General features: G+C 44.5%; 1 protein-coding gene across 3 annotated transcripts in view; it reads left to right on the top strand.

The window, feature by feature from the left end:
• FAM65B (family with sequence similarity 65, member B) overlaps nt 1-16,282 on the top strand; it is a 68,463-nt gene that overhangs the window by 45,289 nt on the left and 6,892 nt on the right. Inside the window, exons 8-17 of one of the 3 annotated variants that reach the window (XM_009998283.1) lie at nt 251-294; nt 1,637-1,762; nt 3,817-3,965; nt 5,102-5,231; nt 5,786-5,932; nt 7,097-7,786; nt 10,421-10,605; nt 12,618-12,786; nt 14,210-14,345; nt 15,215-15,376. In XM_009998283.1, coding sequence (XP_009996585.1) covers nt 251-294; nt 1,637-1,762; nt 3,817-3,965; nt 5,102-5,231; nt 5,786-5,932; nt 7,097-7,786; nt 10,421-10,605; nt 12,618-12,786; nt 14,210-14,345; nt 15,215-15,376 — 1,938 coding nt within the window. Of the gene's footprint in view, nt 1-250; nt 295-1,636; nt 1,763-3,816; nt 3,966-5,101; nt 5,232-5,785; nt 5,933-7,096; nt 7,787-10,420; nt 10,606-10,966; nt 11,042-12,617; nt 12,787-14,209; nt 14,346-15,214; nt 15,377-16,282 lie in introns of those variants that run through there. The other 2 variants (XM_009998284.1, XM_009998285.1) reach the window with 2 other exon arrangements.

Genomic DNA, 16,282 nt, shown 5'->3' with positions numbered 1-16,282 from the left:
TAGGGAAAAAAAAACCCAACAACAAACAACAACTGAGAAGTGCAAAGGCAGCAGTAAGAGGGGGATTACCAACCCCACCTGGCAGAGCAGCAGCCCAGAGACTGCCTCCATCTCCTGTCTGAGCCCAGCAGTGGTGGCCCCAGGCACCTGGTTGTGCTCCCCTGCACCCCAGGTACCCCCTGCACCCCTGGCACTGCTGCACTTGGCTGCCTGGACCCTCCCACAGCCCCTCTGTCTCTTTCCTTCTCAGGTCTGGCTGGCTTCGCTCGGCTCTGCCCAGGAGATCAATATGAGGTAGGTCTGCGTTGGTTTAAGGTTTGTTTAATAGCAAAGGCATCAAAAGGAAGGCATGTTCCTGCTGCTCTTTACTTCACAGTGAATAAAGCCTTTTCACATCAGCACCCCAAGAAATGGCTATTATTTTTCCTGAATATGCTCTGAAAAACCTTGCAGTTCTCTTTATGCTTGCCTGTGTCTGGCATCTGTCAGAAGACCTTTTCTCTTTTCATCTCTTTTCTCCTCTTATTCTCTTTTCTCCTCTTTTTATTCTCTTTTCTATTTAGTTTTTTTTTAATTCTAAAAATTTAAATTAAAAAAATCCCAACAAACCCACAAGCAAAATTCCTTTATTTTTTCAGCATCTCCCAGAACAAGGACATGCTCTCACTGTCATATTTGTGACAAACATTTCTAATTCCCCTAGAGAAAAGCATATGCCCTATCCCATGCACCCAGAGCAAACTGAACAAGTCTTTGCAAGCATGCTTAACTGGTTATTTAGACTTCATCATAAAGCAGAGTAGTAGAAAGACACAGGATAACCATTTCTTCAGACCCAGATGTTGTGTGCTGAGGCTGTGTCAGGATCTCTAGTCACTGCAGTGTTCCAGTAGAGAGCATCAAGAGCAGGTTAATTAGAGAAGGATTAAAATAAAAGCCTACAGCTCTATCCAGAACAGAGCTAACCCTACAAGAAATTCACAGTAGCTTGTCAAGGAATCTCCCCCAGCCTGTACTTCCCATCTGTCTTGATCATCAATTCATCTGTTCCCACTCTCATTCCCCATGACAAACCTCTCCTGCTGCTCCCACATATGCAAGCAGCTTGTCTTCCTCTGTGGGACTGTTTAGTTGGGACAGGTCTCTTCCAGCCAGCCCCACAGCCCAAAAAGGACTTGCTGCTCTTCAAATGGTGTTACTGTGCTGTGCGTCTCATTCCTTTCCATCACCAGGCAGCCAAGGTCTCGCAGCTGTGGGGGCTTCTGATGGCTGCAGGTGTTTAGGAAAGGCCATGAGGACTTTTCCTCCTGCCCTGCCAAATCCTTCCCCTCACTGCTGCTTTCCCTGTAAAGAGAGTAAAAAACTCCTGCAGCTTCTTTGTTATGAGTCATCCAGTTACGTGAAGGTGAAAGTTGGGGCAAGGGGTGCATTACTGAAAGGAGTTATTAGGAGAGCTGAGAGGCAGAGATCCTGCAGGATAGACCTTTTTCTTCTGCCTCAATGGGAAGCAGAAGGGGAGCACATACACCACTAACTCTTCCAACCTATTTCAGACCCTTTCCCCAATTCTGTTTCTGATATTTATGCATCAAGAGAGTAGATTTCTCAAGAAAATAAGAGGATTTCTCTTTTTCAGATTTTCATGCGTTATGGTCGCCAGCGATGGAAACTGAAAGGCAAAATAGAAGTGAATGGCAAGCAGAGCTGGGATGGAGAAGAAATGGTTTTCCTCCCTCTCATTGTTGGACTGATCTCCATTAAGGTACACATGCTGACTCCCTTGCTTGCAAGCAAGGCAGGAGTCGAGAAGCTGTCTTCTCAGGCACCATCAACAAAAACACAGCAGCCGATCATTAAACTCTTGGGAAACGAGCCATTACTGGCATTTCCAACACACCTACTAGAATGAAGTGCTGTAGTGTTGTACAATATAATGCTACAGTTCTGTAATTGGTTTGAGAGTCCTGTGGCAGAGGTTGTCCTAACTCTCCCCAGACTGCTGTCATAGCCATACTAGCACAACCCTTGCCTCACATCACTCTTTAGCAACTCGTTATTTGCACCAAAGCAAGGGAACACTGGAAACCTGTTTGCTAACAGCACTTAAGAATGAAAAACCCAAATCCAAGAAGTCTCACTACTGCTGAGTTTGTTAATGCTACTCGGATAAGAGAGCAACACCTGTTGATCTGGAAAAATGCACAGGTCTCTCCTATGAAAACCCATAGGAGCCAGCTGGGCATAAACTGGAATAGTCCTGAGGTCCAGTCCCACCACTCTGCACAGAACAAAAGTGCTACACAGGTTAGGTTAGTGCTGTTGGGTTTCTGCTCACAGTGAGATGAGGGCCTGTAGAAAAAACACTCCAACTTTTTGGCAGTGTTCCCAGGGCACAGCAATTCCCAACATTTCCTAATGGCTGCAGCTTGTGCTGCCCTCTGATTCTACGCCCCATCACTCAGGGAAAGAACATTTGTAACTCCTCGCATTCAGCAGTGACTCCTCCCAGACCAGAGTCTTTCCACCACTTCTCCATCTCCCTCATTGCCCCAGGCCTCCCCACACAGTTCTCTGCTGGCTGAAAGCCCACGTGCTTTCCTTCTCACAGATCTCCAACGTAGAGATACCCATTCCCTCACCCCTGTCTAGAAACTGCTGCTTATTAATGATTCCAGGTGGCTCTGCATAGGCGGCTTAAACAGAGGAGCGTTTGAAAGTCTCAGCGGAAATGTCCCATTTAGACACTGCAAAAACATAATGAAAAAAAGGCAAGGATTACAAAACCACCATCAAAATCATCCCGAATGTGTGAGACTGTAGGTTTTCTTAGACAGTCAGGCTGTGACACACGGTGAGTCACTCTCCTCAATCTAACAACCCAGGCTTAGGGTGGCCCTTTCTTACCTTACATGAGAGCGACAAATGAGAGTCTCAGTACTATTCAGTTTAATGGGTGTATTCTCACCCCTTTGTGGATGTTCTCCAAAGACTTTCACATAAAAATTTCAATAAATTACTTTCAAGCAAAAGGTTGGTTTGGATAGGAGTTGCATATATAACTGTCCTCAATTTTGGGGCAGATCTATATATGTAAGTTTGAACAGTGTTTCACTCTTAATATAAAAATGTACATGGAGGTGGCTCCTCACCAGTGTGACTGTTGAAGTCCTCACCAAAGGCTGCTGTAAATGCAAACAGTTAAGTTCAGAGTTACAGGGCAGGAATACATACAAGAGGGCTCCCTTAGGAATTAAGTAAGCCAGGTACATCAGGAGATTGCCTGTCATGAAAGTTGTTAGTTGCTGAGAGTATTAGATGGGAACAGCTCCAATGTACTCTCCCTGTTCTTACTCTTCCCTTGTGCTCTGCTTATGATCACTGCAAAAAGACCAAATACCAAATGTCCTGGTTTGAGCCAGAACGAAGCTAATTTTCTGTCTAGTTTAGTTTTCAATCCAGAAGCCTCTCTCCTTAATCTGTCTCTCCTTTCCCTATCTGGGTGGGAGGGGAAGGATACAGACAGCATTGTTATAATTGGTTTAACTGCTGTTCCTGAGTTAAACTGTGACAACAATGCTGGGTAACCTCCTGGTGCGAGCCATTATCATGTAAAGCCATAAAAATGTAAAGAAAACATAGAAGCATTATCATAACCAACTTAATCTTATTTTTCCATTAAGTAATGAAGACACGACAAACATATTTTGGAAGCCTTTTAGCAAGGGGGTCCAGACCAGAAAATCAAAACTGTCACTTTGTAATTAAGGATTGCAATGCCTAGCATGGTCCTCAATATCTTTTTCCTGTCTCTTACAGGTCACAGAAGTTAAAGGACTTGCTACTCACATCCTCGTGGGAAGTGTCACCTGTGAGACAAAAGACCTGTTTGCAGCTCGGCCTCAAGTGGTTGCTGTAGACATTAATGACCTTGGCACAATAAAGCTGAACCTGGAAATCACCTGGTAGTAAGTAGAGTTGGCTGGTGGGTCACTGGATCAAGCAGTTGTAAAAGTTCAACCAAAGAAATAAAGGTCCTTGTGATCCCTCTTTTTTACTCCCTTGCTGACACAGATGGGGAGGGAGTTGTGGCCCAAGTTTGGGAGATAAGAAATAGTTCATGGTCAACCACAGGTTCCCTGTGTTACCTGGGGCAAATGGGTTTGTGCCTACATTTTAAGTGATGCCTTGTTTCAGCTGCTACAGTAGGTGTGGTGAGTACTGACATTATGAGACGTATGAAATAGATCAGTAGTCACAGAATTGCCTGAATTCTTCCCTAAGCTCAAGCAAGGAGCATAACTGGGTTGTTGTATATTCATTAAAATATTTTAATATTAGTGTAAAGTTAGGTGGGATTGCTCTGGGTCTGTGCTAGCATAGCCAAGGTCAGAAGCTGCCCCATCTTTAAAAGCTGGCTTTTAAGGGCTTCATACACCATGAGGGTGGTGGGAAATCTAGTATTGTCCATTGTACACATGGTCCTTGGGGACACAGTTTAGCAGTGGACTTGGCAGAGTTAGGTTTATGGTTGGACTTGATGATCTTAAGTGTCTTTTCTAACCTAAATGATTTCATGATTCTGGCTGCATTGGTCAGCATAGGCAAGCTGATGGTGTTAGGATTCCAACTCAGTTCTCATGGTACTTTTATTGAAGTGGTAACTGTCCTTTCTAAAGAAGCATTGCTGCTTTTACAGTCATATATGCTGTTTCTTGTACTGCAATAACCATGAGGGCAGCAGAAACAGCTACTGGTTGCCTTTGTAGTGCAACAGACCTATTAATAGTAGAGCACCTTTCTCATTAGTATGTGTGACGCTTGTCAGCTCAAATCCAAGAATACTTTTCACGTGAGAAGAATAACATCAGACTACACTGCATAAATGAGTTCTGAGAGTAGAACACTTTTATCAGAACTGAAAACCAGACTTCTGAGCCTGCTGTCTAATTAACGTTTTCTTTTAAACACTTCTGTTAAAAAAACTTGATACTTCTGGGTCTTGATGTGCTAATAAACCACCTTTTCAAAAATCCTTTCCATGGACCTGAAATTCCTTCTCACTCAGCTTAACAACTGTTTTTCACTCCTTGTGTGTCCATAGCCCCTTTGATGTTGAAGACTTGACCCCGTCCACAGGAAACGTGAGCAAGGCATCTGCTCTCCAAAGGAGAATGTCCATGTACAGCCAAGGCACCCCCGAAACACCAACCTTCAAGGACCACTCATTCTTTGTAAGCTCTGTTCAGCTTCATATTTATGCAATGAGAAGCCCTAGAGCAGTTAAAACATTGCACACACTTTGTTGCTTTAATTTATCTAAGCTGTTTTAGCTCGTTCTAGCAGGGTACCCTTTCAAATACTTACAAAGCAAGTACATTCCTTGCTGCTAATCCTAAAAGGTGAGCAAGATTCTGGCATCTTCAAATGATATGACAAATTATTGCATACCTATTCTTCTTGCCTGACTGTTACAATACCTGAATCATCTTTATAAGATGTGTGTTCATTTTGTAACAGTAGTTAAAGAACCGTTACAGCACCAGTGTTTTTAATGCATCCCACAGAAAGATTTGCCCCTGTACCGAAGGAATTTGCAAGGTGCTCCTACATTTTGCATGAATCGAATTCTGAATACTTAATCAGTACTGTGTGTAAACTGAATAGGCCATCTGTACAGATATGAATTTTACAAGTGCTGCATCCCACGCTTGTAATTTAGTACTCTGCTACAAAGCATCCATTTAACTTGCCCTTCCTCACACCCTCTTTGCTTTAACCGTTGAAGAAATGGCTGCATCCCCTGCAAGACAGGCCAAAGTTGACAATCTTAGATGCTCTGCAAGACACTTTCTTTGACAAGCTTCGACGCAGTCGCTCTTTTAGTGACCTGCCATCACTCAGGCTGAGCCCAAAAGCAGGGCTAGAGCTATATGTGAGTCCTGGTTTTCCTTTGGTGAAGGAGCCTTTTGGTCCCCGTGTGGCATCTCCATTCCCACGCATGCTTCATGTGTTGCTCTCTGTTGCAACTCACTCATTTTGCTGGCTGTTAGAGGAGAGAACATGATGGTGAGCCCATGCTGCTCAGATTAAATCAAAGTTCCTCTTGGTTTCTACAGGGATAATGATCAGAAGCCAACTATCTGTGGGTGGAGAGCAGGCAGGTATACAAGCCAAGATGGTATTGTTAAAAATAGCCTGCTACACTGATGGTATACATTTGCCTGATAACTTGACTTTCAGATGCTAAAAGCATACCCATTTCGGGGGAAGGAAGAAATGAACCTTTGAGTGTAATTATGTTTAGGGAAAAAAGCTGCTAGTAATGCTTGGAAAAAGACACAAGTTTTGGACACTTTGACCTTATACACCTCACCAATACATAAATGCCCACAGTTCTTTCCAGCAAATCGTCAGCAAAATAGTGGTTGCCTTTCATCTCTGCTTTATATTTGCATGAGTTTGCCACATAACAAAGCAAAATTTGTAGGTCAGGTAGGCAGGTTGTGACTCCTGTAGTGATTTTTCCCCCACAGGTCAGTCAGAGAGATAAACATACATGTATGCTGAGATGATTTTTGGGTCTCTATACACTGTTTTTGCTTCCTGAATGATCAATGTCCTCCTGGTCAGTACACCAACTGTGTTAACTTTTAGGGATTGCTACTTAGAAGTCAGAAAATAAACACAATGGAAATTTATAGCAGGCACAAAAATGCAGCCAAAGTGGCTTAAGTGCAAACCCATTAAAGCAAGACATGCAGCAGGAACTAGAGCAATGCTCTGGGTATGGTGTCTGAGGCAATCTGGTAGGATAAGCAGAATTCAGGTTTCTGTTCTGGGACTCACTTCCTGGAGCTTTCAGCTTACCAGAGAGATGCTGAGCCCAGGTTCTTTAGCAGCTTTCCTGCCAAAATCAAGAGCCATGCCTGAAGAAAGCAGAAGTTGGGTTGGAAATATTTTTCTCACCTCTCAAGTCTTGAAGGTTTCTTTAATCTTTTTCCTTGCACTTTTCTTTCTTGGGCACATACTGTATTTTTTTTTCTTTTTCCAGTGCTACATGAAAATAATTTTCTCTCTTTCTCTATGTTTTTTTCAGACAAATTTGCCAGATGACATCTTTGAAAATGGAACAGCAACCACCGAGAAGCGGCCTCTTTCTTTCACTTTTGGTGACCTGCCTTATGAAGATCATGTGCCCCCTGCCAACTCAGCAGAGTCCTCTTCTGCTCACATCAGCTCCAGCCCTGACATCACTGCCACCCCCAGCCAGCACCAAGCTCTCACCTCCTCCAAGAGCTCCAGCCTGGACTGTAGCAGCAGTGACTCCCGCAGAGACTCTGTCACTGAGCCAAAGGACCTGCCATCCCAGCGGGAGGGAGCAGTGGTTGAGGACGAGACCACCCCAAGGGCAGCTCCTGAAGTTTGCCAAAAATCCTCCGATACTGGAAGTGATCATGTCTTTATAGAGACAAGTGTCCCGGTGTCTCTCCTGCAGGACACAGATGAAGGTTCAGAGCTCAAGCCTGTGGAGCTGGACACCTATGAAGGCAACATCACAAAGCAGCTGGTAAAAAGGCTTACGTCAGCGGAAGCACCCATGACCCCAGAGAGGATGCTATGTGAGGGGTCAATTAGTGGGGAGTCAGAAGGATATAAGTCTTATCTTGATGGAAGCATTGAAGAAGCCTTGCAAGGGCTTCTCTTGGCTCTTGAGCCACATAAAGAGCAGTATAAAGAGTTTCAGGACCTGGATCAAGAAGTGATGCATCTGGATGACGTCCTAAAAGTGAGTACATTTTCAGAAAATACTACCCTAAAGAAAATCTTGAGCGGGTAGAATCTCTTCCCCTTCCTCACAAAGATCAAAGTAAACTTGATCTAAGTTCCTAAAATTCCTCAGTAACAGTAGATTTGCTGCTGCTTGGAGCATCCTTTCACAGCGCTGCATTTTTAAACTTGTCTGCAGCGCACTTACCATATCTTATATCCTTAAGCTATGGGATTTTTTAATCTACCCATAACCTGGGGGAAAGAGAAAAAGGTGTGATGGCAGGGGGGTGATTAAATTATACCCTTCTCTGAAGCAACCACCTCTGAACCCATTGCTAGTGCCATGCTGGCATGAGATTATAGCCAGCCTTCTGCCTTTAAAATCCATGGGTCACAGCCTTATTGAGTGTACTTTAGCACACTACCCCTGAACTCTGCAGAGCTGTGCAAAACTACAGCAGCTGCCATAGAAAAAAATCTGCACCTTGTAGCTGTAGAAGGTGAATTTTCTAAGTTGCCAAAGGGATTTAGAAGCACAGGGCTCACTGAAGGTTGCCATCACCACATCACCTATGCTTTTTCCAAGCCTTTTCCTTTTTTCCCCCCATCCATTTTTTAAATGAGAGGCATCCAGTCATTACACCAGGATGGATGAACATGTTGAAAATTAGAAGAAAAGGTTTCTGCATGTGTGTTGTCCATATGTTTACTGACAATCACCATGACTTTCATCTCTCCCATGAACTCATGACACATTACCATGCAAAGAGGGAAATAATGATTTCAAATGCTTCATATTCATACACGAGCTGGTCTGTTAGTCATTTAAGCCTCATCAATTAAAAGCATGGCCAAGGAGAAAGGAGGAAAGCATTTATCCTGCAGCATTATCTTTTTGCAAATAAACTTTGTTAACATCTTTGTTTCCATTGCTGTTTGCAGCTGCATGGTACTTTTCCAAGTTAAGTGCTTTTTGGACAGCCTACAGCCTCTGTTTCTTGCACTGTTTCCCAAGGAGGTTCAAGCAGGCAAAGCTACCTTTGCTACTAATTTTTTAACTTTGTGGCTGCTCTGCAGCTTGTGCAAAGAGGTCAACTACCCAAACAGCATGCGGACAACTGAGACTGTTTATTTATGCTCCTTTTATCAGAAGTTACAGAGAGACAGAGATGGGATGAGGGGGAAGAGAGAGGATGGGCATGTGCAGGCAGGATTCCTGCACACTGGAGAAGGGTGCCTTTTCCAGAGCTGCTTTATGTCTGTATGATCAGCTTGCAGACCAACACACTCGGCATCACCAGCAGCCATGCTGGGCTCCCCATGCAAAAAGGTTGAGCTGGAATCCAGCTGTGGCTGAAGAAAGGATCTCCTGGCCCTAGCAGGTGGGCAGAGTTAAGGAGGAACCCACATGTTGCAGTTTGCTTTTGCCTGAAGAAGCTGCACTACCAGCCCTGAAGGAAATTGTAGCTAAAAGCATCACAGCTGCAGAGGAAGTGGGATACAGCACCCACTCATCTGTGTCACAGGGATGTTGGGAAGATGTTTGATCAGCTAATGACTGTATAGTCAGTTCGAGGTGTCAAGCATCATAAGCACTAACATATGACAATTACAGCATTAACACTGTGTGCAAATGAATTGGAAACAAAGCTCCAAGCCTCCTCAGCTCTAGAGGAGCTGGTGCTGCATCTGAACACAGAGGCTAACACATTTCTTTCACCAAACCAAGACGAAGTCCTGCCTTCTGCCTGGGACTGGAAGATGTGGCTTGTGGAACAGCACCGGTGGCTTCTGACTCTTTCTAGTCAAATAATGATGTAGTGCTAAAGGTGTTGAAGTCATTGGACAAACCTGCAGAGATGATCCCTCCAGTTACATCTGATTCTGCAAGGTGACTCTGGAAGCAACATTGTGGGCATATCTGGATGAATTGCCTCATGGGACCAGGGCATTTGCTACTTCCTACAGCAACAGCAGGGCTTCAGTTGCATTTCTTCCCAGCAGTGAGACAGGATGGCTTCTCCACTCTCTAGCAGTGTTAATTTACAAGTTACAATACTGCCTTGCTCTGTCACATAGGAATCTGATGCCTGTTTGCCTTTTCCTTGATAAGCCATGTGGCTTTAAAGGCCACAAAAGTCCTCTCATCCCATGAATAAATCTGCAGATATGGAACGAAATTCATTCCTGACTAAGGTCTGTTGAAGTTATATCTGGAATAAATCCAATAGTGCCATTGGATATACATGAATTGGCTTCTGTAGTTATGGAACATGCCTTTCCCTTTCTGCTTCCAGTGCATTAATTGCCATCTCTTCTCTTGGAGGATACTGAAGGCTGCATCACTTGGATTCAAGATGTGCTTCTCATTTCTCTAAAACAATCAAATTTTGCCTTTGAGGGTTTTGCTTTGGGAAAGAGAGGGAGTAGCATGGGGAAGGGAGGAGGAAGGGAAGGGTTTTTCCAGTTCTCAGGCTTTGATTGTATATGCTATGAATATGAAGGTTTGAAATGAAACAGCCAATAAAATGAAGTTTTAAAAATAAAATTTAAGAATTTGAAAGTTTTAAGCTTTATCTTTTTTTTTTTTTCTTTTCTTTCAGTAGTAGCTAATATCTGGGGTTTTCATTGGTTTGTTCTGCCTTTGCAGTGCAAGCCAGCAGTCAGCCGAAGCAGGTCCTCCAGTTTAAGTCTAACAGTTGAAAGTGCTTTAGAAAGCTTTGATTTCCTGAACACCTCTGACTTTGATGATGAGGATGGTGGTGGTGTGGAGGTTTGTAATGGTGGAGGAGGTGCAGACTCAGTGTTTTCAGATACTGAGATTGAGAAGAATAGGTAAGTTTGTAGTAACTGCCAGCTGTGCTTTCGCCAAACTGATACCCTAGCTCTTTGTCGCGAACAGGGGACCCTGGTGCACACGTTGTTCAAGGAAGAATGACTAATCCTTGATGACTTTATAAGGTCAGAGGGTTCCCCATGGCTGCTGCATATAAAATCTTTAGCTTCCAGGATAATTTTTTTTTCCTGTTCAAATATACATAATCTGTCCTCCAAAGGAGAAGGGTAAATTAAATTATGCTGACATCAATACTGGCAGAGACTCTTCCTTGACATAGGTTTGGACCTGGCTTTCCTTGAATGTAATTACTAATTCCTCTGTGGTTTTTCCCCCCCTCCCTTTGTCTTTTCTCTCTAGCCGAATGAGTCTTTGCAGTGGATTAAGCTTGTCAGTAACAGTAACACAGGGCCAGATTTAAGCAGCATGGTGTAGGTTTCCTTTGGAATGTAAGAGTGATGATTGGTCCTCTGTTCATGGCCCTGCGTGTTACCTGCCCTTCTTTCATCACTTTTGGTCTTTCTGAGAGGGAAAAGAAAAAAAAGTGTTTGTGCTGTGGTCTGCCATTGTTGTGTGGCCTTAAGATGCTGTGTTTCAATCATTACATCCTAAAGGCATGTTTGCATCGTCAGAGCTGACATGATGCCCAGCAGGACAAAGAAAAGAACAGGGTTCCCTAGGACCCCATGCTTTCCAGCCAGGGAGCTATACTTCTCACCCCTGATTGTGGCCTGTTTAAAACAATTTTGAATACAAACAAAGAGCCACCATTCACTTCCCATATCCTCTTTCCAGAATAAGACTTGGTGGGAAGAAGAATTCGGAAGAATGTATTACTTGCTAACCTGTACTCTGAGCTCAGTTCAGTCTCCGTAAAAGTTAAGGATCTGGCTTTAACCAGGCACTTGAGCATAAATTAAACTTAAGCAGCAAAAGTTAAGTTAGTTATAGGCTAACTTAGAAATCACATATAATCTTTTAATGTAACATCTTTAATATAGGAAGACATTCCTTAATGTGAGGGTGGTGAGACACTGGCACAGGTTGCCCAGGGAGGTTGTGGCTGCCCCATCCCTGGTGGTGTTCCAGGCCAGGCTGGATGGGGCTTAAAGCAACCTGGTCTAGTGGGAGGTGTCCCCGCCCATGCAGGGTTGGAAGTAGATGATCTCTAAAATCCCTTCCAACCCAAACCATTCTATGATGCTATTGTTCTATTATGCTTTTAAGTTAAAGTAGAAGTTAGTTACAATTCCATTTTTTTCCCCTCTGGCTCAACCCTGAACAGTGTAGATTCCTGCTTCCATTTTTAGATGTGTAAGTGTATGACTCAGTGTAAAGTGTTGAAACTTCTGGATTTGCAGCCAGATACACTTGTCATCTGGGGCCTGACCTCAGGCTTTGCATTTAAACACAGGGAGGACCATTTGGACAAGAAGTCAATGTTGGAAATAATGATTTAAAACACAGTGAGACTAGCTTTGTGCTCTTTCAGAAACGGTTGGCAAAGTACGCTGTACACATTGTGCCTAAAACAGCGTATGAAGACATCATGTCTCTTACTCCAGCAGTGGGTTTCCTTTCCTTCTGCATTAAATTGAGCAGCAGGAGGGCATTGAGAAGCACAGAGCTGTTCTTAGCAGCTTGGTGCTGGGGGTGGCACAGGTTGTAATGGTGCTTAACCCAGAGTGACTGGGAAGATGGGAAAAATACCGTCACCACCAAGTGACAGTAACTGGGGGCTAAAAAGACTTGCTGGTGGGGGCACGGCATTGCTCCAGGCAAACCAGGCAGGGGGTACAGCCTCTCTGTGCCTGGCCAGGGCAGCACTGCTCCGTTGCGATATGATGTGTTCATCGCCAAGTTTCTGGCTGCTTTCAGCTCTCCCGCTGCGCTCGCTGCTTGTTGCCCTGTGTGAGCGTGTGTGTGTGTGTGTGTGTGTGTGTGTGTGTGTGTGCGTGTGCCGTGCTGGTGGTTGGCCCTGCACTGACCTCCCTCCCTCGTCCCTCCCCAGTTACAGGACAGAGCACCCAGAAGCCAGAGGCCACCTGAGCGAAGCTCTGACGGAGGACACGGGGGTGGGCACCAGCGTGGCCGGCAGCCCCTTGCCCCTCACCACGGGGAATGACAGCCTCGACCTCACCATAGTGAAGCACCTGCAGTATTGCACGCAGCTCATTCAGGTACCAGGACATACATTTCAAATTGTTTCCTGCAAGGCACTGGTGTGCTGGCAGTGTGGGGTGCCAGGGGGCTGGCAAGATCAGCGCTGCCTGGGGGAGGCAGCGGGAGTGGGAGTGCACCCCAGCTGCCGTGCTGGGGTGGAGGTGACACCAGAAGAGCCTCCATCGTGTCCATCCTGGCCCATTTCAGAGCAGACCAGACATGCAAATTACAGGCTGCTTGGCAGGTGCCTTTTCAGCAGGGCTGACAGGCAGAGCAGCAGATGACAGGGGCAGCCCCCCTTCTGAGTTAGACACCTTCGCTGGCTTAGCTGTGAGGTCCTCAGTGAGAGCAGCCCCCAGCTGAGGAAGCCCATCCCTTCAGAGGTAAAACAGAAACCCGTAGCCCCACTGTCTAACCGAGCCCCTGCTGAGGCTGCAGTGTTCAAGGGGATTAATTTCTGCATGGGGGGTGGAGAGATTTTCTGCAAGAGACACAGCGAAGGCAGGACCTGACAGCCCCTCTGGGATGTTGGAATTGTCTATTTGTGCTCACAACTATCTAGCATAAAAATGTAGAGGGTTTTTTTATAGAGATCAAGCACAGCAAATGTGATTTTAAACCTCAAGCAAACAAGGGGATCAGGGTTTTCCTGACAAATTAAAATGTATTTCAACATCCTCTTTACAATTATTTGGCTCTTCCATCTTAGATATGATTAGCTTTATTTTCCCAAAGGCCCACTGAAGCAATGCAGAACCACCCTGATTCCAGCACCCTGAGTGCCAAGATGGACACTCTGCTGACTCACAAGCATGAAGAAAAAAAAAGGGAGTTTTTGGCTTAAATACAAGAGTACATAGTAAATATGCAGTTGGAGGAGTCAAGCTTGAGTTCTGTCCACACACTGAGCAGATTTGATATGAACAATATTTACATGGACTGCTGAAGAAAATGTGGATGTCAGCAGCAGGGAGCAGTAGGAACCAAATTGTTAAAGGCATCTGGGTAGCTGAAAGAGAATGGAGAAAGAGTTATCTGTGGACTGCTGCCAGGCAGCTGTGTCCTAAAACTCCATGGCCTGTGTTATGCGAAAGTCAGACTAAAGTTCTTTCCTGGCTTTAAGGCTTATGGTGATAGATTCCTTTAGCTTCACAGTGTGCATAAATCAGAAATTACTTATGCAAATGGCTGCTTGGATACTCGAGTGCCTGGATCTGGATGCAGATGTTAAAGATAAAGGCAAAAATACGTATCAACCAGGATCATAAAATATCACAGAGACAAAAAGCTTTTCAAGTTAAGGAGATCTCATTGTCCCAAGCAATCAATTTGCCATTGCACTTCTTCAGGTGCCAGTTGTTTGGGAGGTTTTTATTGTCTTCTGAGTTTTTTTTTCTTGTTCAATGACTCCTTTTCCTCCCTTCCATTTGTCTTCACCAGCAAATTGTTTTATCCAGCAAAACACCGTTTGTGGCAAAAGACCTCCTGGATAAACTGTCCAGGCAGATCCTCGTGATGGAGAACATTGCAGAGATCAGCACTGAGAACTTGGGACACATCACCTCCCTTACTGATGGTAAGAGACAAGTTAGGGGGTTTCCTTCCAAAAAGGGATTCTTTGGGCACATGTGCCTGCTGAAATAATCCCTGTGCAGAGCTCACCATCACTGCAGGAGCTGCCACTGTAGTAAGGGCTGAGTCACAGTTACCAGCCAATGTAGCAGTCACCACAGCAGGTCAGGGGCCTTATTTAATCTTCAGCACTAATATCCAGAAATAAGCAAGTGAGAACAGACTTCTTAGCCTGCTTGACAAGCACAAGATGGACAGAGGTCATTGCTGTGGTGACGTGGGGATGCTGCCACCTCTCAATCCTGGGAAAAGGCAGGATCTGCCTTATACTGTCAGAGGCATAATACAGCTCTTTGAACATTTTATCTGGTCTATTTTTAGTAATCTCTATGGAGAATTTTCTGTGGAAAATTATTTAATTATTTTTCTTCAGTTTGCATCTATTTTAATATCCCAGAAGAGTTTGACAAACTGTTACTCACCCTTGTGAACACACTGACCAGAAAACTGAGGCCAAATTGAATGACTTACCAAGGGCACAGAGCAGTACTAGGACAGTCTTGTGCAGACCATTTCTGGTATTCCCCTAGTATTTCATGATGTGTAAAAGGATGAGACATCATTGCTCAGAACTGGATCAGGAGTAAATTTTCTCACATCCTACCATGGGAAATGGAAAAAACACGTTACAGATTTGGAGTGAGCACACCTTCATGCTCTGTGAAGGTAATGGCACAGGGCAACCTACCAAACAGTAACAGTCCATCAGTGGGGTGGGGTGAGATTTCCTCCACTCTTACCATCTTTTCTCTTCTGGAAGTCAATGCTTCCAGCCTGGCTTAGTTTCATTGTTCATTTTGTCTCCTCCACCAGCAATTCCAGAGTTCCACAAGAAGCTGTCACTGCTGGCATTCTGGATGAAGTGTACTGGCCCTTCAGGAGTATATCACACATCTGCAGACAAGATGATGAAGCAGTTGGATATCAATTTTGCTGCCACTGTGAATGAGGAGTGTCCAGGACTTGCAGAAACAGGTATGAGCTGCTGCTGCAAAAAATGTGTTGGTCATCAAGATGGAGAAGAGTTGTGTACTGGGCTTTACTCAACCTTTGTTGCTATGTTTTCCAACCCCCTCAAGATGTGTTTCTCCATGGCTTCAAGATCTCATTTGAAAACTAATGCTAGAACTCTTGAAAAAGTTTTGGCCTAAAATAGTCAGGTCAGAATAGGAGAAAAAGGTGAGGTCAGCAGAAAATATTGTTTAAAGGTGAGCTAATTGGAAAGTCTGTTCCCAAATACAAGTTTGTAAGTGATTCAGTGAAGCAGGAATTCTCTCAATGAATTTTATGTGTCTGTATAATGTCCTTGCCCCATTACAGTTCACTGAGATGGAATTAATATGCATCCAAGTGAGTCTATCTGAATATATGTTCCTATTTGGAGTATCATGGACCACAATGACTAGCTCTCCCTGGTCTAGAATGGGGGTGTAGGTTGACTTGCTCAGATGTGGGCACCTGCATTGCAGACGCCTACCCAGAGCAGTGGTTTCCTTCCTGTCCTGTGGTACAGCTCTCAAAGACATCCTTCAAACTATCTTTCTGCACACCACAGGCTCATCCAGGAATGTAAAAACAAGCAAAGGCAAATCCTACTTCTGTGTGCATCTCCCCTACTTCAGTGGCATTGCAGAGATGTAACTGGCAGTGCGTGTTGATATGTGTTAGCACTTCAGGATACTATTTGGGTAGAAAGGATGCTGTGTAGGGTAGGAAGCTGCACTAGCTGTCTGGAAACTGGCAGAGGTTCCTCCTTACAAAGATAACCTCTAGTGATGACAGCTAGACAAGGAGGTCTGTCTAGCTTCTTACCTAACCACCACTGAGGTGAAAAGAACATTGGAAAGTATCTGGCTTTGCAAATATGATTATCTCTTTGGG

Source organism: Chaetura pelagica, unplaced genomic scaffold, assembly GCF_000747805.2.
Source record: "Chaetura pelagica isolate M959 unplaced genomic scaffold, ChaPel_1.0 scaffold565, whole genome shotgun sequence".
Classification (NCBI taxonomy): Eukaryota; Metazoa; Chordata; class Aves; order Apodiformes; family Apodidae; genus Chaetura; species Chaetura pelagica.
This window is presented reverse-complemented; position numbering and strand designations above follow the sequence as displayed.